At 44.8% G+C, this 22,225-nt stretch overlaps 1 protein-coding gene across 1 annotated transcript; it reads left to right on the forward strand.

Annotated features, from left to right (window-relative positions):
• Nucleotides 1–1,749: 1,749 nt before the first annotated feature.
• Nucleotides 1,750–19,585, forward strand: MAP3K8 (mitogen-activated protein kinase kinase kinase 8). Its single transcript, XM_082753955.1, has 9 exons — nt 1,750–1,883; nt 4,522–4,646; nt 5,594–5,954; nt 8,774–8,938; nt 10,414–10,675; nt 13,336–13,442; nt 16,493–16,645; nt 17,262–17,508; nt 19,105–19,585. The coding sequence occupies exons 2-9, from the start codon at nt 4,612–4,614 to the stop codon at nt 19,236–19,238; spliced, it is 1,464 nt and encodes a 487-aa protein (XP_082610081.1). The 5' UTR covers nt 1,750–1,883; nt 4,522–4,611; the 3' UTR covers nt 19,239–19,585.
• The last annotated feature ends 2,640 nt before the right edge of the window (nt 19,586–22,225 follow it).

Genomic DNA, 22,225 nt, shown 5'->3' on the forward strand with positions numbered 1-22,225 from the left:
GCCACAGAGCAGAAATGTTTTCATCTGTCTCTCTGTAGCAACTACAGGAGTTTCCTCAGGAGTCCTGTGACGCAGCTTTCCTAATTTCATTGGCGTGGAAAGAGAGAAACTCCTCCTCTTTGCCCTTTGAAGCTGGGCTAAAAAAGGAAAATGGTTTAATTAAAATTAATTTGGGGGTTAGGGAAACTAATAACCGAGGCATGTTCCCGAAAGAGGATACCCAAATACCCTAGCGTGTGAGCTGCTGTGTATTAAGGATGTGTTACTCAGCCTGAACCTCCTACCTTCAAGCTGCTGCCAGCTCTGCTCTCTCCCAGGCCTGGCCTCTCTCCATTTTATCCCTCCTGTAGCCTGCCTTCCTCCTAAATCCCCTTCGTTTCCCTCCTCCATTTTTAGTTCCATTAATCATCCTCAACTTCCTTGCATTTATTCACAGGCATTTCTCAGCATATGCGCTGAACAGAGCAATCGAACAAGTCCGACCTCGACAAAGCAGATACCTGTTTCTTAACGGGGCTTTGCCAATGTGTTTATCACCTCTGTGTTTTGGAGAAGCAAGTGTGTTTGGGCAGGGGACAGCCCTGCCAGCAGCTCTGCACACACTGGGTCGTGATGTTGAGGAAAATGGGGCATCAGGTGGCGATTCTGTCTGAAGCCCTGTGCGTTCAGAACCCCATTTGTGCTGTTTTGAATATAGAGAAGTGGTAAGCCTGTAACCTTTAAACAAGGTGGTCAGCGTGTCTAGATAACGTAAATAGTAAAGGAGTTTCACGTACTCAAACACCAAAACCTACCCCGAGTCTTTGTCCTGAAACCTTTTAAGGAAAGTTTTGCCATTGGCTTCAGTCAGCAAAATGTCAGTTTTTGCAGGTAATAAACAGAAAATGCAGCCTGTGTCTTGTGAGATCGTGACAGAGGTTCAACTCAACACCTGCTACTGCTGCAGGAGCTGCTTTGGGTGATGAAGTCCCATTTCTCTCCTTAACCAAAAAATAATCAAAGGGAAGCTGCTGGGCAGCACAGTAGTCCTGCAAGAGTTACTGCCCTTTGGATGGGGAATAAAATGCAGTCCTGCCCCTTTTTGGCAATGGTCAAGCTCATGCTACTGTCACCCGGAGCATTTTAATCCTAACGCCACTAGCAAATCCTACACATTGTTGTCCCAAATTCCAGCAGACTCGCCGCTGAAGTTTTATTTAGACGATGCTTGAACTGAGTTCGCGTAGGAAGAGCGTAGGCTCTTCTGGAGTGTGTCCACCACACGGGGGGACATGAGGGGCTGTGGGGACGGGGTTTGGCACCCAGCTGCTCCAGCAGAAACCAGGGCGGGCAGGGACACAGGCTGGGGACACCCAGAAGAGGGACACAGGCTGGGGACACCTGGAGGAGGGACACAGGCTGGGGACACCCGGAGGAGCGTGGTGCGCCAGCGGCCTCCGAGACGGGACAACCAGCCACTTCAGCTGCCTTTCGGGTTTCTCTTTCACAAAACGGTTCTTCATTCCGCGATGATGCAAGGGCCAAGCTGCTCAGACGTGCTCCCTGCCCTCACCCTCCCCACGATATTTGGGGCTGCCTCCACGGGGTACCCACGACCAAGGGGAGCTGTGGGGCGGCACAGCCACCCCCTCACCCCTCACCCCCGAGCCTCAGCGAGCCCCCCAGGGCCGTGAGGGCGGCGCTTGCTCTCTCCTTCCAGTAAAACGAAATAGAAACCGGGTCCGGTGCCTGCCGCTCCCCCGCCCCCGGCCAGGCCCGGGCGGTGCTACCTGAGCCCTGCCCGCCCCCGGGACTTCCCCGCGGCCGCCGGCCGGCCCGGCCCGAGCGGCTCCGGCGCTGGCTGCGAGCAGACGGGCGGCCCGGAGGCTCCCGGAGCCCCTCAGGTAAGCCTGGAGGGGGGTCTGGGAGAGACGGGACCCCAAAACCCGGCCGGAGGAAAGGGATCGGGGGGCTCCCAGCCGGCAGGTTTGGCTCCCCGGGAGATGCCCCGGATGGGGAGCACCTGCCCGGGAGCCTCCCCCCCCCCCCCGGAGCCCACCTGGGTGATGCTGTAAGCAAAGATTTGGGGGGGTGGGGTGTTGTTTATTTATTTATTTATCTATCTATCTATCTATCTATCTATCTATTTATTTATTTACTATCCCAAGTGGGCATCTAAAGTTATGAAGAGGTTGAAATTGTGTGCTTTTTCTTGATCTAACAATAATAACCCGAGAAGCAGCCGCGAGGCTTGATCTATTCACTTGCCATCAGCGGTGGGCGATCGCCTGCAACTTCGACCAGGAAATTATTAACCCTACAGGCAGCACAGGAGACCTTTATTTTGAATATCTCTCTGCCTGGAGGCAGTCAGCACAGCTTTTTAGTTTCAATGAAGCTTTTTGGTTGACTCCTGGCACGCACGCACACATCCCACGGGGGCTCCGCGCTCCTATCCAGTGACTCTTGCACTATGTGGTGCACGCACGTCAAAGCTGTGCTCTTCCCAGAAAAGGGGTTTTAAGGAAACGCTGTTCACGATAAATGGGAGAAATAAATCTTGGCTTGCAGCTTGCTCATGTGATGATGTTGAAATAGTGACAGAACTGGAGAAAGAGTCTTGTGCTTTAGCAACTGACCCAAGTGCTTGCTTAGAGGGTTTTTTTTCCTACTGTAGGTAAAAGCAGATTTTTAACTGAGAGCACAGGTAAAACGTACCTCGTGACGTAATTCCTTAATTTACCTGGACTGTAGAGAGTGATTTGGGTCATTAGGTTCCCACCACAGGTATTATTGGAGAATTTTAGGGGGAAAAATGGAGAACGGATTCCCTGGTGGTAAATTGACGCCTTTTTGCCAGTGGTGGAAATATAATACATAAAGTGCTGCATAATTTAAAAAATTGGCTTCACGGAGCCTAGACACAGCTCTTGGTATGTAAACGTCTACTCCTTCGAATTTGCTAGGTTTGGGAAAAGTGACGGGCTTGCAGGTTTTCTCAAGCAGTAACAGCACAGAACTGAGGATATGCTGGTAGCAGACACCTCCTGTTATTCAGAAGGTCCTTTTGGGTAGTAGTGAGGCTGTTGAGAGTAAGAGTTTTACGCTGGAGTCTGGGAACATTTGGGGGAGCAGAGCTGGTATTTAGGGAAAGCTCATTTTGTTCTGAACTGCCCTGTTGTCTTCTGCATGAAAACATCAAAGAGGGAGTTGGTTTCATCGTGATGCTTACTTGTCCATATCCACAAAGGACTAAAGCTTCTCTAGGCTCATGTTTTTCTTCTGAAAGTCCCTAAAGACTTGTTTCTAACTTGACCTTGCTGTTCACATGCAGTCCCTCAGTTCCTCTTATGACTGGACTGGGTGTTTCTTTTCTCTCCACCCCCATTAATTGAGCATCAAAAAAGCAATGAATAAAAATCCTGGTGTGAAGAAAAAATAGAAATCTCCTTTATAATTAAGAGTAACCACTTTCAGGCTTTCAGGGCAACCTTTAATTAGGGGGGTAGAACAGGAAGGCGAGATGCTAGGGGTTAGAAAACAGCTTCTGTTACTTCTTGCGTAGGTTGACAAAAACCCTGACCTCTCAGCACCCCAGATGCAAGGTCTGTGTGCTCCCTGCTGAAGCAGTGCTAGCGACCACAGGGGTTCCTCCTCCGCCTCTCCAAAGCTGGGGTCCCACATATGGACCAGAGGCTGGGTGCACGCTGATGAAGCACATTACCTCCATCTGCCCAGGGCTGGGGGCTGGGGGCTGCTCTGGCAAAGCCACCACAGGGCTTTGAAAAGGTGCACGAGGTACTGCCGGCACTCCCCGTGCCTTTTCCTGTTCTGCTTCTGCCGAGTTTTCCTGCCCTGCCTTCTGAACTGGCAGCACATGGGCTGAACTCCTGTGCCATGCTAGCTGCGTCATTTTACTCATTTTTCTTCAACGTTAGAGCTGACGTAAATGCTCTCTAACCCATGAGAAATATGTGCCGCAGAGCTTCCACGTCCTTGCGGGGAGGGTAAGAAAGATAATGATCATAACCAGAAACTGTACCTGGGTAAGCTGCATTGCTTCATGGCCTCGGGGGACCGAGTCTGCTGCTTGTCCTTGAGATAAATAGGTTGTGCTTCGTTTCTTTTCTTTTTCTTTTGTAAGTATCTTCTTGTCCGGTTTTTATCTTTTGCTAAGAATAGTTGGCTGCAGTGGATTATGAAAAAGGGAAATGAGAGCTCTCAGTGTGTGGTGTGTTCTGATAGTAGAGCCAAATCTCATTTTCCTCCATCTGCAAGCATGAGGCAGCGCAGATAAAACTCCAGACCTGCCCATGGAAAACTTACTTTTCACTACTACCTGGAAATCTGGATGATCACACAGTAGCTTGATTCTTTTTCACAGTCATCTTTTTCTGCCCAAAATCCCCTGTTATCTCAGCCTTGTGATTACTACTTTTTCTTTCCGTGAAGCCTGTGAAGCAAACGATCATATGAATATAAACCAGTCCTTCTGCTTGAGCTGGTCTGCCATGGCTTTATTTGTTTTGCTTTTTTTAATAGACTGCTACGGAACGCTGTGAAATTATTGGCGGCGGTAAACACGGGTTCGAGAAACATGACGGCTTTGGGGATTATATTGAGACGTTTTTGATGGTTTTGTGTGATGTAACCAGGATAAACATAAGGTAAGTGCTCTCAGACATTTACATGTCGAAAACTATTTGTGTCTGTGTATTAATGGCTGACCACGTATATGTGTTTTCCACTTGAGCAGAATACCTCTCTTTGGCTCAAGCTAGGAAACTGGGATGGGAATGGACTTCTCTGGATGTTGAATCCAGTTTCTTGGAGCTAAAAGTCCACTTCAGCCAAATAGTCGAGGTTTATCCTAGAAGTTATTGTTAGACATAGTGAGGGCAGAACAAACCACTGGAAACTGCTTCAAAAGCTCACTGCTTTTATGCTAGCTCAGTTTCTGACTATCTTCCTAAATCGGTGAAAATTTTGGTTCAAGTCTAGTTCTGGTCAGTCATTTGCAAAAAAAAAAAAAAAAAAAAATGGGTGGTGTATCTCAGGTGGTGACTGATTTGTGCTTTGTACAGTGATACTAACAGGTGCTTATTACTAGTGGGTGCTTATTGGCTTTGCTCTGTGACCTTCTCTTTCTGGACACATCACATAAATTGCTCACAGACTCTTGGGGATAAACTAATATGGTACATTTATATCTATCCCTCTTTGTCATCCATTTCCAAATAATGCATCCTTTTGTAGGCATTGAGGGTGCTCCTGCATTTTTGCATATCCAGCAAAATATAACTGGTCCATGCTTCACTATTGTGTCAGTACCTCTAATTAAAAGCTTTGATATAAGGTAAATTCCAAGACTGAATGACGGGAGAGGTTCACTAATAACTTGCACAAGAATTTTGCTAGTAAAGGGTTTTTCTCCTTTTCCTCTTTACTCAGTCTACTAATGAGGAATTTTTTTTTCTTAATACAAAATGATTTTAAATCTAACTGTATATCGACGAGCCATCTGTCACTCTGATCACTTCTTTTCCTTATTGCTTTGCTAAAACAAATTTGGAAGAAAAGTGTCTTCAGGTTTGTTTGTTTCTCTTTTTTTCAGGAGTGGTTTTGCAAAGTGGACAGTAATGGAGTATATGAGCACGGGTAGTGATAGCAAAGAGGAAATTGACTTGTTGCTAACTAATTTAAATATGTCTGAGGTGATAGACATCATGGAAAACCTTTATCCAGGTGGAGACCTCGCAGTGTATGAAGACAGCTTAATTACGATGTGTGAAGAAGAAAATCAAAATGAAGAACGTGCAGAATCTTTACTGTTTTGTGAACGGGAGGTTTCTTTGATGTCCTCTGTCAAGTATGGGACTGTGGAAGACCTGCTTGCTTTTGCAAATCAGGTTTCCAACACTGCAAAACAATTTAAAGGATGCAGACAGCAAGAATCTGGAATCCTCTTGAATATGGTACGTTTCTTCTCTTTTTACTTGAAAATGAGTAGGCATTAGGTGTTCAAAGTTACTGTTCAAAGTTACTTCTGAATCTAAGTAAAGATCACTTCCAGTCCCACGGGCAGAATGTTGTTCCCTGTGGAAGCCTGGGCCTGGAGGGAATCCCTCAGGAGATCAAATCCAGCCCCTGCAGTCTCAGGCAGCTATGGAGAAAGATCTGCTGCTCAGAACGATTCACTCCGTGTTGCCTCTTGGTAGCCCTGGAGATTAGAAAATATTTCCCAATGCTGAAGACAAACTCGAGACACACACAATTAAGAAAAAGCCACAACTCTGAGGGCTTACAGGGAGAGTTTGGGAGATGGTGAGGGTTCTCCAGTGCCTTGTGCTCACGTGGTAACAGAGCTCATTATGCAAAATTCCCAAATAAAGGTCTAGGGTCTATTTTGGTAGAGCTGGTGAGCTCACTGTCTGCACAAAAATGTAAAACGTAGTAATGAGAGAGAAAGTACTTAGTATCAACTGTGACTTTCAGAATTACAATATTATCTAATATCACACTCTGCTGAACGCAAGCATGGGTGTGTTGTTCTGAGCTCTGTCCATTTTTATTCCTGAAATGATTTGTGTTCTACAAGCATGTGTAGGTACCGGTGTCATTGAAGTTCTATTAAAAAATCATTTGCTTTGGAAACAATCAATCAAGAAAGGGAAGCTTATTCATACATGTTTGTCCTGCTGCTTTGTTCTGTTAGTACTTTCTAGATCTATCATCTAAAATACCGTGCGTGCACTATGTTTTGCATGTGAGCAATGGTTGCTTGAGGCTTAATGAGTTTCTTAGGTGTGAAGCAGCAAAGGGTAATGCTTTATTCTGATTTTGAGGACTATTGCAAAAGGATCCCTTTTTGAACTGTAACACTGAAATGACACCAATATTAAATGTTTCCTATACTTAGGGTAGGCACTGTTCTACATACCCAGGGTTGTTTTGCTTGGGTATTATTCCTATAGATGCATACAATTGGTATGAACCAAGTGTTATTAGGTGCACGTGACTCGTTGAGCAACTGAGGACTGGAGGCAGGGCCTTACCTATAGATGCGTTTCAACAGGCACATCTGCATTGTAAATACCTGCTGCATTTTAGTCGGGATCAGGCGTGTTTCTGATTGCCTGCTGACTGCCACAAACTGCACCGTGGCTTGCATCACGGAGAGCCTCGGAGCACACAAGCTGGATTTCTTTCAGCTGAAACTAAATTGGAAGATGATGGGCTATGGCCACAAATGAGCGTTCACTCCACAACGCCAGGCTAGGAACTAGTCCAAAGGGAAGCCTCCTGAAATATGAATAGTGTGATGTTTCCTGCTCTCTTTTGTTCTGCAAATGCACTCCACTCGCTCTGCGTTGCTTACCAGGACAGCTGTCACCCACATGGATTGGCGAATCTCAACCCTGTGAAATGCAGAAGTGCGCAGGGGAGATGCAGGGATTGGTACAGTCTTTGCCTTGGTCCTGATGAGTAGCTTGGAGGCTCATTCTGCATATCCTAAGCAGGATAACACCAAAGCACCTTTACTGATAAGGCAGTCTCCCCATCAGCTAAGAACTTAACCTCACAAAATTTAACAGCTTCTAAGAATTAACTTATTTCATATATTTAAATAGTAGCCACAGATGACTGTTTTAGCAGTCGAGAAGATGCTTTCCTAAATCAAAAACACCAAAGTAGTTAAAGCACAGAGAGATGACGTGCATGACATCTTAAAAAGAAATCTAAAACCGGTAATCTTCCTAAGATGCTGTTATCTTAGAAAGGAAGGCTGACGAGCAGAGCACATTGAGACCATGTGACAGGCACAGTGATAAATATCCTTAATCTACTTTTACATGCCTTGAAGAATCTTGGTTAGCTATCAGTAAACAGGTTAACCATATTCTGGATGCTGGCAGAACTGTATATCCCTGAATTAATTGAAAGCATATTCACAGGAAAGACTACTGCTGCTTTGGCTGAGAGAATATGAAGAGACTTCAGAACCAACATCAAACCTAAGGCAGGACTCATGTTGCTGCAGTTAGGACTTTGGTTTCTCTGTCATGTGCAGAGGGAGGGAGCTCTTTCAGGGGAAGATTCAGGGCGAGATAACAGACTTCGATGCCCTGAACCGCTTCCTGGAGGACCCCTCCTTGCCCTGGTGACAGTGTAGAAAACCAGAGCCCTATACATTACCCACCTAAAGCACATACTGTGATTCCCAGCCTTTTTTTCAGCTACAATATAAAACTTCAAGAAGGTGGCTGGTGAGATTGTGGCAGACCTCTCCAACTGCTTACTAAGCAGCAGAAATTCTGATACAAGACGGAAAATTAAAATGTGTTCCCCTAGCAGTCCATGTGATATTAGGAAATGCTGAAACTCTTGCTCACATCATAGAAGATAGCCTGTGAGTAACAGGTATGTGGCATAACAAGTTAGCAGATTACAGGAAGGACAAACATGTGCAGGTAAATCTAATAACAAGAGGTGGGTAATTTCATTAACCCAGCTGCTGTTGTTGTTGTTTCAAGACAATTAATTGCAACTTACACTTTGTGAGTTAGTCACTTGAGAGAAACGTGGATGCCTGGGCTGTGAATGGATGCCACACCTCACATGCTGTTCCCATTTGGTGTTTCTAAATAAAGACTGCTGAACAGATCACGTGCGTCGTGCACATATACAAGTGATATTTTTCTTTCCACAATGTATAAAATTAATTAGGCTTGAAGTGATTTTAACCTCAGTGTTGTTTTGCTTGTGTTTTTTTTTTTTTAATTTGACTCCACAGATCACCCCCAAGAATGGCCGCTATCAAATCGACTCGGATGTGCTCCTGTTCCCGTGGAAGCTGACTTACAGAAATATCGGCTCTGACTTTATTCCTCGGGGAGCCTTTGGGAAGGTGTACTTAGCCCAAGATAGAGAAACCAAGAAACGAATGGCATGCAAACTGGTATGTTAGTTCAGTGGTTTTATCTCTGAGCAAACACGAGGTGACATGGTACATGTGGTAAATTTTCAAATATGTCAGCATCAAATTCCACTGGTGGGCTGAATATTGCCTGGGTTTTGTTGGCCTACACAATGCAGGAAAAATGGACGTTTTTAAGTGTTAATTTGTTTTTGGTGTTTGGCCCCAAGACCTTAAAAGTTTCAGCATTGTGGAAGTATCTGGTAGCCCCTGCGGCAGAAGAATTTCTGCTTGTCCTGCAGCACTCGTGGAGATAGAATATCAGTGTGGAATCACATCCCTGCTGGAGGCGACAGCGAAACCCTGTTGCTGCAGCTGGTTCTAGGATCTCACCCTTCAGCTGGGGCCTTCAGACACATGTTTTTGTTAGTCCAGTACAATTAATGTCTCTGTGAGCTCAGCTTACACGCAACTGTCATCGCGTTTTGGACGCTAACTCAGCATAGCATTGTGAGGTGTCTCAAGACAATTGCTGAGCACCCTTGTATTTTTCTGCAAGCCAATGGTTTTTTTCGACTTTACCTTTCAACAACGTATTCTGAATTGAGTAGTAAATGTTTAGGGCCAGCAACAGCTCAGCTGGGACACTCTCCTGTATCTCAGCACTTGTGAATGAGCACCTGTGCGTGACATAACTGGGGAGGCAGTTGCATGTCCTTCCCTTGTGGCCAGTGTACTGATGTGGGAACGGATTTAATTTGCTAGCCCTGCATAACGCACAGCAAGGTTAAAGCTCCCTAATGCTTCTGAAAATGCAGACAGTGTTTCTCAGAAAATATTACTGTGTTAATTGCTTCACAGCCGCAAGTTTGAGGGAAAGAGAGTAAAAAGAGTGGTAATAGCCTTGCTGTGTGTAAACAAACACTGCCTATTGCTTTAATAATCTGCCATCGGTACTTTTTAAAGAAATAGTGCTGAGTGCTCACTTTAAAGCGGATTTCCTGTCTTGGAAACCGTAAAAGAAAGCTGATAAGGATTTAATCAAGGTCAGTAATGGTCTGGAGCATTGTTAGTCTGCAGACTGTGCTGAGCATTTCTTTGCTAGAAGCTCTGATCCACGTGTCAAATGGGTGTACAGATCTCGTGGAGCAGATGAGTCTGCAAAGCTAATTAAAAAAGCAGTGGGACTTTTATCTCCTTCACCAGGAAGTTTGCTTAGAGCTTTTGCGTAACCACTAGTTTTTGACAGGAATTGTTACATTGCTTTTTCTGGAAGATTGCACTTTTTACTTGGGCACAATTCCAAAAACTCTCAGTTCTGAACAGGATGTGTTCCTCTGAACTGGGAAGGAAGAACAAGTCACAGGATCAGAATAAAATCAGAATAAATCATATTTTAATAAGTGGACAGGGGTGCTTTGCTTCCCTCTTCCATTTCAATCTATAGGAAAACTACTGTTTGTAGAGATACCCTGGATCTTCAGCTGCTTGTATGTGGTTTTGTTTCCATCTCCTAGGTCCCAGTGGAACAGTTCAAACCATCAGATGTTGAAATACAGGCATGTTTCCGTCACGAAAACATTGCTGAATTATACGGTGCTATTCTGTGGGACGAGACGATCCATCTCTTTATGGAGGCTGGAGAGGGAGGATCTGTCATGGAAAAGCTGGAGAGCTGTGGGCCTATGAGGGAATTTGAAATCATTTGGGTGACGAAGCATATCCTGAAAGGCCTTGACTTTCTTCACTCCAAAAGGATTATCCATCACGATATCAAACGTAAGTGTGTGATTCCTTGGGGTGCTTTTTGTTGCAGGTCGGACTGGGGCTCCGATAAAAGGCCTGGTATGGAGCTGGGGTGCACTGCCTTGCGTCACAGGGAGGGAGAAACTGGATGACGCCCAACAAATAACAAGATCAGGTTCTTAAGATAAGTTAGTTACACTATTTATTACTACTTTAGTGAAGAGGATGGTTTGCAAGTCAGAGTTCCTTTGCTTTCTTGAGCAACTCAATCTGGAAATAAAAACCTGAAGAAATAGAGCAAAATTATCAGGATGGATTAATCAGTTTTCTTCTTTCCATGGAAATTTACTGAGTGTTTCCTTCCCCACCTTCCACTTGTGCCTTCTTTTAATAATTTTGTCTTTGTGCAGGGCTGTTTCACAGTTTGATTCTACTTTGGAACTAAATACAGAATTTCTACTGCTTTTTCTTTTAACAATTATTGCAGACTTTAACGTTTGTTTTTAAAATCCTCTGGGCATTAACATGTAAATAATCAAAGTGCATTGATATTAAACATAAAATTAATAGATTAATATTACATTGTTCTGACATTCAACTTTAATGCATTGCATGTAATTTAATATTAAATACTATTTCTCCCAGCAAATCCCCCCCACTGCAGACAGATAAATGTGCCTGCCTTTCTAGTAGCAGTGCTTCTAATTAAGATGCATCTCTTCTGCAAATTCATTTTTGCTAAAAATAGATTATTTTTTTCTGTGAAGTAGAAATATTCAAACTGGAAGTGTTAGGATTATTAATCGTCAGAAAGCGATTATCAAGAATTGCTAAATTTTGTTGGATTTTATTTTTAGATAATAGGGGTCAGTGCTTGGATGAAAATTAATTTTCATGTGTTTTAGGAGGATTTAGGGGTGTTATGGGGTATGTATGTGAAAGGAGCAGAGCGGGCAGTCTGTTGGGGTGTTCCTCGGCCTTGCACCCCTGGTGCAGTTTGGAGGGAGCCACGAAATCCCATTTTAACTGATCTTAGACTCCTGTGCTGTGGGGCAAGTGGTTTCTTTTCACCTCATGCTTGCTGGGTCTGCCGCCAGCACCAGGAGAGCTGGCAGGGGCTGCAGCACAGGAGTAAAGGACATCGTGTGTGGAAGCAGGGAAGCCCCGTTTTTGGCAGAAGCAGGGATTTAGGTCCCTCTAATTCTGAAATTGCAGGTTCAGACTTGCGTGGTGCCCCTGGGTGCAAACACCACGGCTTCCTGGCGATGGCCTGTAGGTGTTGGACAGGCTTTGCCTGAAGTGTCCGCGCTCCGGATGGGACCCGGTGCACTCTGCCCCAGAAAGCTGACCTAAACACCTCGTGTCGGGCAGGGCAGGTTCCCCAGAAGGAGCCAAGGTGTGTGGTTTTCCTTGCCAGGCGGAGTCAGTAGAAAAGGCTGTTATCCAAACATCTCCGATTTCTTCCTCTTCTATTGAGTCTGTGGCGCTGACGCAGGAGGAGGTGGGGGTTGTAGTGCCAGAAAGGCCTCCCTGGGCCAGGAAGGAGGGGGACTCTGTTGGCTCCTAGGAGTAGGTCAGTGCTGTAGCTGATTTTAACCCTTCGTTGGGAAACTGTTAAATCATGAGGTTATTGGAGGTGTGTTGAGGAGGAGCTGTAGCAGAGCTGTCCCTCTCTGCAGGATCCAGCTCTTCTTCCCATGTCCCAGCTGCAAAGCTGGCCTGGGGTGCGATCCCAAAGAATTAGCTGCCTTTATGGCACTGCTGCTTTCTGCTTCAGTTTTATGTGGTGTTTGAAGTCTGTATCTTCAAAGTTATCCCTACAGTTACACATTAATTTGTGCTCTTTTGTGACACTTGTAAGTAGGCAAATACCTGGGAGATTACCTCAGGAATCCATATAACCAAAATCAAAGTTTGTTTCTTCCCACTGTGTGGTCATGGCGGGCATTGTCAAGATGGGAAACGACCTGACTTCGTGGTTGTCATTGGGGGGAAAAAGTATTTCTGTAGCATAACTTGGAGACTTTGTTTGTCTGTGTTTTAGAAAAAGTGAATACAAATGTCTTAAGGCTTACACAGAGCCTTACTTTGATAAGCGCTTGATCAGAAATACAACTGCAAAGAAAGCCTGTGAGTGCAAAGCTGTGCCTTAGGCAGAGTTTCATGAAGGAGAGTGAATTAAGCTCCTAGATATTGCTGCAATTCAGTGGGAGCTTGAAATTCTCTCTTTTCTTACTTTTGAAGCTGTCTTCTGCTATATTGAGCTGATATTGCTGACCGGTGGGGCTGCTGTGGCGGGGCCTGAGTTCTTTATTTCTGTCTTAATTTAAATCACTTGTGTTAGGAAATCTCTTGGTGACCAATAGTTATGTTCCTAGCAGGAGCTGCACAGCATGCTCTCACTTTGGAGACAATGAAAGGTCTTCAGAGCAAGCCAGGAGCTCTGCTCAAAACATTGTTTTCTTCTTCTACACAAACCAGTCCAGCTTGATTTTTTTTTGTTTAAAGATATAATTAAAAATTGGTCCCAATCACTAACAGACCTGTTCTGGCTAGGAGAAGGACTTTGTTGGCTGTTGGGACTGGTTGTGCTGGTCTCCAATTTCAGGCAAACATCCAAATGAAAGTCATGTTGTGAAATAAACGCTCAACATGCTAGAACCTTAAATGCCATCTTTTTGTTTTTCTTTTAGCAAGCAACATTGTCTTTATGTCAACTAAGGCTGTTTTGGTGGATTTTGGCTTAAGTGTTCAAATGACTGAAGACATTTACTATCCCAAAGACCTTAGAGGAACAGAGGTAAGGCACTAGAGGGACAAAAACCTCTTGGTTGTATCACTCCAATTGTTGTGATGCTCAGGCTCAAATTTGGAGCTCAAGGGTAAATATATGTAATACGTTACATTAATGTTTGATTTTAATTTTTTGATAATCTAATTTTTCTAAATTTTGATCTGTTGAATGGAAAATCAAGTGTTACATTTTGAAAGCCTTGTTGCCTTCTCTGCAGCCCCACTTTTTAGTGGTTATTCAATGTGAAGTCAAGGAGGAAACTGGGATCCACTATAGCCAAACAAAGGAACAATGCTCTGGGGAGGGTGGTTTGCAGCAAATCGGCTGCTGGTCACAGACACTTCAGACTGCAATTTGGTTCTTTTGCTCTGTCAAAGATTTCTTCTTGAGATACCAGCTGTGGACTGGGGTGACCTGCTCAGCATGGCAGTTGGACTCCTCCTTTGGAAACCACAGAAATGACAAACGTGTGGGTTTTGATCTCTGGCATTTCTGAGCCATGTTTCCCATATGTGTGTTGTCCTTACATGCTACGGGGGTTATGTGCTGCGTGGGTGATGGTTATCTGGTAAAATGCTTGGGCATTACAGTGAAGGAGGTGGGGGCCTTCGAAATGTTCTCAAGCACTTGAACTCTGAGCACGCAGAGAGGTCCTGCTCACCGCTTGGGTACTCTCATGCCACAGTGTTTCCAGGACTGGAGCTTTAGCAAACAATCAAGCAGGGGTAATTAGCACGGATGCAATTGTGGCTTTGATTGTCCTCTGTTGCCAGAGAAGGTTGTTCACAGGAAATGCCTCATCTTAACTGTTGGCACTTACCATTTTGATAGTCTTTCACAGCAGAGGCTTGTATCTGGAGGAGATACTCATATATTTGACAGAGCGTAGCACTCCTTGGCAGGGTAGGATAAACTAAGATTTCACAGAATGCCACCCTTGTTTATTTATTTTCAAGATATTTGGGAAAATACTTGAGCATTTGTTTGCATTGGCTTTCTGGTCAGAGGAATTAAGAGCTTTAAATACTTATGGTACTGGAAGTAATGTGATTTTTTAGCATTTAATGTGTATGCTTTGAGTATACGTGCATGCTGTTAATAAAAAAAAACAGTGGGATGACGATAGGAAAAAAAATGGGATGAAAACCCTGGAGATGTGTGTAGGTGGGAAATTTGCAGGTTTGTGCAGCAGCAGTGTTCCACTCTTGGCTGTTGGAGGACAGGTCAAGTTTGTGCTGATAAGAACAACTGTGAAAATCACATAATTCTACACTTAGTAGAAAAAGACTCTGCATTGTTGAGTGCCTACAGCCACGTCCACAGAAAGCAGACAATGCCTGATCTAGTTGCCCATAAATGCCACCTGTAGACTTTTATAGCACCATTTCTCATGTAATGTGTGTGTGAATCCTCTCTGAGTTTATGAAAATGAATAGTTGCAATTCTGGGCAGAATGATTAAATGGTTAAATTTTGTTTAGCTTGTATAGAGTGAAAAATCTGGGTTTTCTGAACTACTTTTCTCCGATGCATGCAGTGCGTTACACCATGGGTGTGGTGAAGCTGCTCTGCAGGACAGGCTTTCTGCTGCGCTTCTGTAGCTTTGTTAAAGTGCAGAGGCTTCAGCTGCAAACATTGTAGGGGAAAAAAGTTGTCTGCTGAGGTTAATTGAACATTGAGGGTGTGCTTTGTTTGCACGAATGCTGAACTGAAATGAGGGCAGCACAAAAAATGGACTGTGTTACAGCTGGATTGTGTCTGACAGGCAGACAGCTGCTAGCCCAGCGACGGGAAGGAGCAGGAATGGGGAAATCTGGGGTTGGGCTGCCCTCTTTGGGGGCAACCGAGCTTTAGGCCAGACTAAATCAGTTTGCAGTCACAGCTTGGGTGCACATCTTTGTCCCTGCGCAGTCAAGGTGCATCTTGACCTTTGTCACACACTGCAACTGCAGACTGGTTCTGCTTCCAGCGTCCTTTTTCCTCAAGAAGGCAAATTCTGTTTGTCTCTACAGACTTCACTGCAGCTGCACTGTACGCACTAATTACTTGTTTTATAAAAATGGGAACTCTTTGCTTTGCTCTGTATGAAATTTAACCATGGCAGGTGCCTTATTTTACCCTAGCTCTGAGGAAAGCAATGGACAGGGGTCGGTAGCAGCCCTAGACATCTGCCAAACCTTTGTACGTGCTTCCATCCCGAAGCTCTGGTGGCAGATGTGAGTGATTTACCGGGAAGTATTCCTGGGAATTTGCGTGAGCGCGGCAGCCGCTCTCAGTCTGCAGCAGCCAGCTGTCCTACGAGGCAGCGATGATTTAACTTCCTGCCCCTGTGGCTTTTCAAGCGATGCCGTGTGGCAGGGCAGCTTGAACTAATTAAAGATCCGTGTTGGCTCCTTCAGAGGGAAATGGGGCGAGGGAAAAGTGGAAACCAGAAGCGAACAGGACGGCTTGCTGACCGAGCTGTGTGTGTTGAACCCCTCCCCGTGGCAGCAGCATGGGCAGGGAGTGCCTCCCGCATCCCATCCTGCTCCTTCTCCTCCAGCTGCAGCTGCTGGGGACTTCCCTGTGAGCACCCCTGCTGCTCTGACAGAGCTGAACTTTTCAGTCAAGGGTTCGGATGGAAACCGCAGCTTGGTTTAGAGGAGGTTGGAATTCCTGGTTAAAAAGGGGGTGGGAGAGAGATGCTTGCCTTAACAGCTGCTCGGGGGAGAAATCACACAGCAGGACTTGTTTTTTTTAACCTGTGCCCAGCCTCAGACCTGGCTTGTGCCTCACTGCCCCATTTCTTAGGGCAGCGCCCCAACATGCAGGTTATTGGATAACGGGGGGAGAGAAGGCTAATGAAGACATGAATGAGTGTATCTGCCAGTTCTGTCCGAAGAGTTGTGTATTATTCAGTGTAACAGAGCAGAAAATCTATTCCACAGCTGGTGCTCGGTCTCCAGGCTGCGGGTACCAGTGGGATCCATGTGTGTGTCTCAGACAACAGCATGTCACGCTTGGTCTTTGCTTGTTGCTTTCCTCTATTGATTAATCTTCTCTGACAATTCTTCACAGATTTACATGAGTCCTGAAGTTATCCTCTGCAGAGGCCACACGACAAAAGCAGACATCTACAGCATGGGGGCTACCATTATTCATATGCAAACTGGCATCCCGCCCTGGGTGAGCAGATACCCTCGCTCTGCGTACCCATCCTACCTCTACATCGTAAGTGCTCTCAGAAAAGCCATAGCTCTGGTTCAGTCGAAGGGTTTCCTGTGCTCTTGTTGGGAAAGCTCCAGTCATATAAAGACTACCAAAATATTTGTCAGAGAGATGATATCATCCGTTTTGCTTCGGGGGAGGGAGGGAAGAAGCGGGTTTTGATCATTTAGGGGAAGACAGAAGCTGAGCTGGAGTCATCTCTGTGGTCTGTGTTACAATTTACAGGCCTTGGGTTTCCTGCAAGGACAGGGTTAGAACAGTGTGAAACTTCATTGGAACAAGCCCATCTGTGTCCTACCAGTCTGTTTTGCTTAGAAGCTGCAGATAAAAACAGAGCTTGGCAAATTTGATTCTGTGGCTCGCCCACTGCGGTACAGTAGTCTGATGAATTTGCATTACACTGGATTTTATACTTGCTTGGAGTAGCTTTGAGTTTTGAGATTTACAATAAAATCTGATAAGAGGTAGATTTTGTGTGCTTGCATATTCTGTTCAGCACAGCTTGGAAAGGTGGTGAGTTGTAAGTGGGGAATTCCTAGACTGCTAACGCGATTATCTGTGACTTCCTTTTCCATTGTTTTTGGAATAACTGTTTCAGTCTTTTTTTTTTTTCCAATAGATACACAAGCAAGCTCCCCCTTTAGAGGACATTGCTGAAGACTGCAGCACTTCCATGAGGGATTTGCTAGGAGCAGCTCTGGAAAGGAATCCTAACCATAGACTGTCTGCAGCAGAGTTACTGAAACACGAAGCCTTACACCCACCCCCAGAAGATCAGCCGCGGTGCCAGAGTCTGGACTCAGCATTGTTTGAAAGGAAAAGACTACTTGGAAGGAAGGAGCTGCAGTTACCAGAAAACATTACAGGTAAATACTATCAGCCTTACTCACCTTGCACTTTGTAGATTTTACTTTGTGTCAAACTTTGATTTGACTAAGTGGTTAGAAACAAGCTAGACTCAAAAAGCTTCTGGAAAGAGACCAGTAAAATCCCAATCAGATGAGGTCAGACCCAGAACTCATTAAGAGTTCTGTGAAACGCCCGTTGACTTCAACTGGGGAAGGACTCAGCCTGCATTCTGCAGCTCTGGAAGGATTGGCTCATGAAAAAGCTGTGGCAATCATTCAGGGCAGTTCTTCATGGAGTATAGGTTGCTGTGCCAAGTTGGCTTGATTTGTCCCAGTACTAGGGATGTTTTACTGATGCTACTGATTTATTTTTTAACAAAAAAAGTTTCAACAGTCACAACAAAAAGTATCACTGTTTCCCTCCTTAAAGATAAGACACACATAAAACCGTAACTGCAATGATGCTGTCCAAAGTACAAGCCCTCTGTTTTAAAAACGAAAATGACGGTAGAATAGAATTCAGTTCCCTTGTGCATTAACAATTGCTTTATTAACACATCAATAATAACATGTGAACCATTTAAAAACAAATAAACAAACAAAAACAAACAAACAAAAACAAACAAACAAAAACAAACAAACAAAAAACACAACTTGATGTGTACTCAGACTCAAGCCCAGGGAAGCCTGGGGATCAGGAACCTGCTAGCAGGCTTCAAAAAACTTTTCTTCTATTTCTAAGACATGTTAGGATCATCCTGAGAAGGGGACATTTTAAAAGTGACCCCAAACAAGTAGCTTATTTTATTGTGATAATTATTTGAAAAATATCTATGCAAAATTTTGGGTGCTCTAGTACATAATTGTTGCAGTGAATCTACTTAACATTTAAAGTAATCACTGCCTTTACATCTATAATGGCATTGCTCCTTCTGGATTTTGCTTTGTGTGTGCATAATCTTTTGACTACAGGCAATAAGAATTGATTTTTTTTTTTGTAAGAATGTTTGGCATTAAACTGGAACTCTAATTTAGGTGCATGAGATTCCAGGACAATCATTACACTAGTATTCTGGGGATGTTCTGTAGCTGCAAATTTCTTCAGATGTTGAGCTAAGGAAAAAAAAAAAATCTGAGGACGATGGTCCTGGGTTTGTTCTGTACAGTTACGCCCAGTGGCACAAAGAGGATGTCATTTATTTAGATGAAAATTCCCCTGTAATGAAGGGAAATTCTCAACTGGCAGAAAACTATTAGAGTGTTGTATTTTTTCTTGCACCAGCCTCTCCTTTAGTACTGTGGCTCAGAGAATGAGGAACCTCTGTCTAGTTGTCCCAGCTGGCAGAGGGCTTTTGAAATAATTGAACGTATTTGCTGTTTGCAGTAGCAAGCTGCTTACCTTTCTTTGCCCTAGAGTTACGAGCTGCTTTGGTATCTTCCATTTTATTCTATATGAAATCTATTTTATATTGTCTTTAAAAATAGAGAGTTCTAAAGCACAAGTAAATAAAAGCAAATGCTAGGCCAATTATTCCAATAATGCCTGTAATTGTGAGACTGCACTAGTGGAGCTGTTTGTGCACTAGTGACGCACTTTGTCTCTTTCCTTTTTAGATTCCTCATTGTGTACCGGGAGCATGGAGGAGTCAGACCTGCTAAAGAGGCAAAGATCACTCTACATAGACCTCGGAGCTCTAGCTGGTTACTTCAATATTGTCAGGGGACCACCAGCATTAGAATATGACTGATTCCAGAAATGGACCTCTACCTCTTAGAACTTGATCTTAAGACTTGACTTTCAAATCTGTACATAAAACTATTGCCATTGTAGGCTGTAAAATGTGAATAGTGTTTAATTGCACAGATGATTAAGCTAAACCCTTTGGGGCTTTGATAAGCTGATGCCAAGCAATGATATTCGTGCGTCTGCTGGTTGACCAACAAGAAGACAGCAAAAAGAACACTGCTGGGAGCGCCTCGTTCTTGGGAGATCTTCCTGTGCTGGGTCTTGCACTTTCATAAAGCTTATATTATATGCTTGCAACTATTGCCATCAAGAAAAAAGAAAAAAAGAAAAAAAAAAAAAAAAGAAAAAGAGCATGTGGGCCATAAGATCTGGTCTATCTGAGCTGTCCTTAGTGAAAACATTCCCAAAACAAAGTCCTTGTTCAATCTTTGAGACCTGGCCAATCTCTGGTCATTCTTAATGTAAATCAGGACCTTCCTGAAGCTGAGCTAGTTTCTCTCAGCTGCTCTCTTGAGTCAGAGCATCACTTGGTTACTGATATGTTTCAGCTTTGCATCTTCCCTGTACCCCCTGCTCTGCGGGTGGAGGGAATCCATCAGTGTATCTGTTAGCTTTGGGAGTAGCTCAGCAAGCTGGTCCTGACAGCGCGCGGCAGTGACTCCACCTGCTTTCGATGTTACAGAAGCTGCAAGGATGTCTCAGCTAGTTTTCAGGGGTAGGGCAGATGTTATTTCCTACTGGTAACAGTGGACAAGCTCCAGACTCTTGCTTTTTAATACTTCAAACTTGTACACGTGTATAATTGGCGTGAGTGCTATGGTTTGGAAAGCGTGTCCTTAGTGACAAGCTGTGTTTATGTTCCTATGGAAATGGAATTATATTGTTCTCGCTGTGCCTCATTCATTTGAAACACGATGTTTTGGATGATAGTAAAACTATGTGAACTGCATAGTTCTGTACATCCCATGGGATGAGAACGTAAACTTTTATAAAACTCTTTGATGCTTAGGATGACTCTCTTTTAAGCGTTTGTGTTAAAATGGCATACTATGTATGTTGTACACTGAATCTTTTCTGAAGCACAGTCTCTTTTTAATACATCTATTATTTAATGCTGCTCCTATCTAACATACAATCTTAAACAGATGATTTCTAGTTTGATACTGATATGGTCAAATGAATAAATCCAGCTCAGCGCCTTGAGACATGGTCACTCTGTTCTTTTCTCTTTGGAAACAGCATGGGGCTGTGATCCTTCCACCTCCCCTTCCACAGCCCAGGTACATACGTGCATTCTGCAGTGCTGAGGTGTGGGGTGAAGGGTGTTGCTGACACATTTGGGACTCTAATGACAGACAACCAGTGTTTCTGACAAAATCTCATCTAGACCACAGCTCTCCTTCTGGGCTGCCTGAATGGTGCACAGCAGTTGTGTGCAACATGCAACAAACACGTCAGTCCTGATGGTAATTTCTACAAAAAGTCCAGGTGGGAATAGCCAACCTGCCCCGTACTTACTGCGAAATCTCCAGATGGAGAACTGTGCAGGGAAGCCCTCCTCATATTCATTCTGGCTGTAGCTATCTTTTCCCCAATTTCCCTTCTGAAAAACAGTAGCTGGATGCTACAGAAATGCTTATCAACTATTGAGATACCACAAGGTAAGAATTACAGGCTCCTAGGGAGCTTGAAAAATGTTATGGTGATTTTGTTGTTGTTTAATGTGGTCCTTGTCTTCCCCCCACCCAGCCAAACAATTCAGCATGGGAATCTGCATGTGGGGGCAGGCTCACTAATTAAAATTTGTTCTGAGTGTATGGCGGGTATGTGTCTTCACACCATGCAACTAATATCTGATCGGGCTGTCCAAAGTAATTACACTTACCGTGGTGCCAGATATCGGTGATAAGGTCTGGCTGAGTGAACCAGTAGCTCTTTATGGTCACATCCACAGGTCTAAACTGTATGAGGCTGCATGATAAAGAGCACCTCCGAGGCCTGGTACACAACCAACAAGTAGCTGTTCAGGTACGCCAAGCACCAAGTGGTGCTACTAGCGCTGAGAACTTTCTAATAGCTGAGGGTGATATTGCAGGTGAGCCACAGGATTTCTCTCCGGCATCACATCCCAGGCAGATCGTGTCCCTCGGTGTATCCTACAGTGCTTGTTCCCTGTGTACTTGGAGCGATGGAGGCAGAGGGATGATGGAGAGGGAATGGAAAGGGGTGGTAGGAAAGCTGCCACCGGGGGGGATGGCTGGTCTGCCCCGAGCAGTGGGATTTTGCAAATGGGTTGCCTTTGTGTTAACACCTGGTGTGTAGTTTTCATTTTCTCCTGGGGGAATAGTGAGACTGATGCTAAATGCAGAGGAAAGCGTAAGTGTGTGGAGAAAAACAGCTCTGGGATGCAGAGCAAGCAAAACATGGTTTGGAGCCAGAGCATCCATTTCTTTTCCTTATAGGAAAGCCCAACCAGGTGCATTTCTAAAACTATCCCCATGCAAAGCTAATCATCTGGGTGATGGAAAAACAAGTTCTTTATAAACTCTGCATACCAGCAAAACTCAGCAACGCCCAAAAACTCCAGACAGACCTTGGGAGTGGCTCGTTACGGTCCCGGGCTGCACGCACGCTGTTTCAGGCTGGCCACTGGCATAGCCCTGCTGGCTGATGCTGGGGCACCGTGACTCACCAGGGAGGAGACGAGCGGCTGCCCCATGCCTCCCACAGCAGGCAGCAGTGCCTGCCACCTGAGCTGCACCCTGGTACAGGCAGAAGGTGGGCTTGTCTGGAGCAGGACCAGTGGGAGAGGAGGGAGGAGTGCCCCAAAGGGAGCTGTGCAAGGGAAAAGGGCTGTGCGTGCATCATGCAGCAGCAGCGGCACAGCCACCCAGGGATCCACTCCAGGGATGCTGGCAAAGGCTCCTGCTAAGGGACATGTCTGAGAAATAGTCCCCAGCCCTGTGCAGCTATGGCAGGTCGGAGTGG

This window comes from Aythya marila (assembly GCF_965140915.1).
Source record: "Aythya marila genome assembly, chromosome: 2".
Lineage (NCBI taxonomy): Eukaryota > Metazoa > Chordata > Aves > Anseriformes > Anatidae > Aythya > Aythya marila.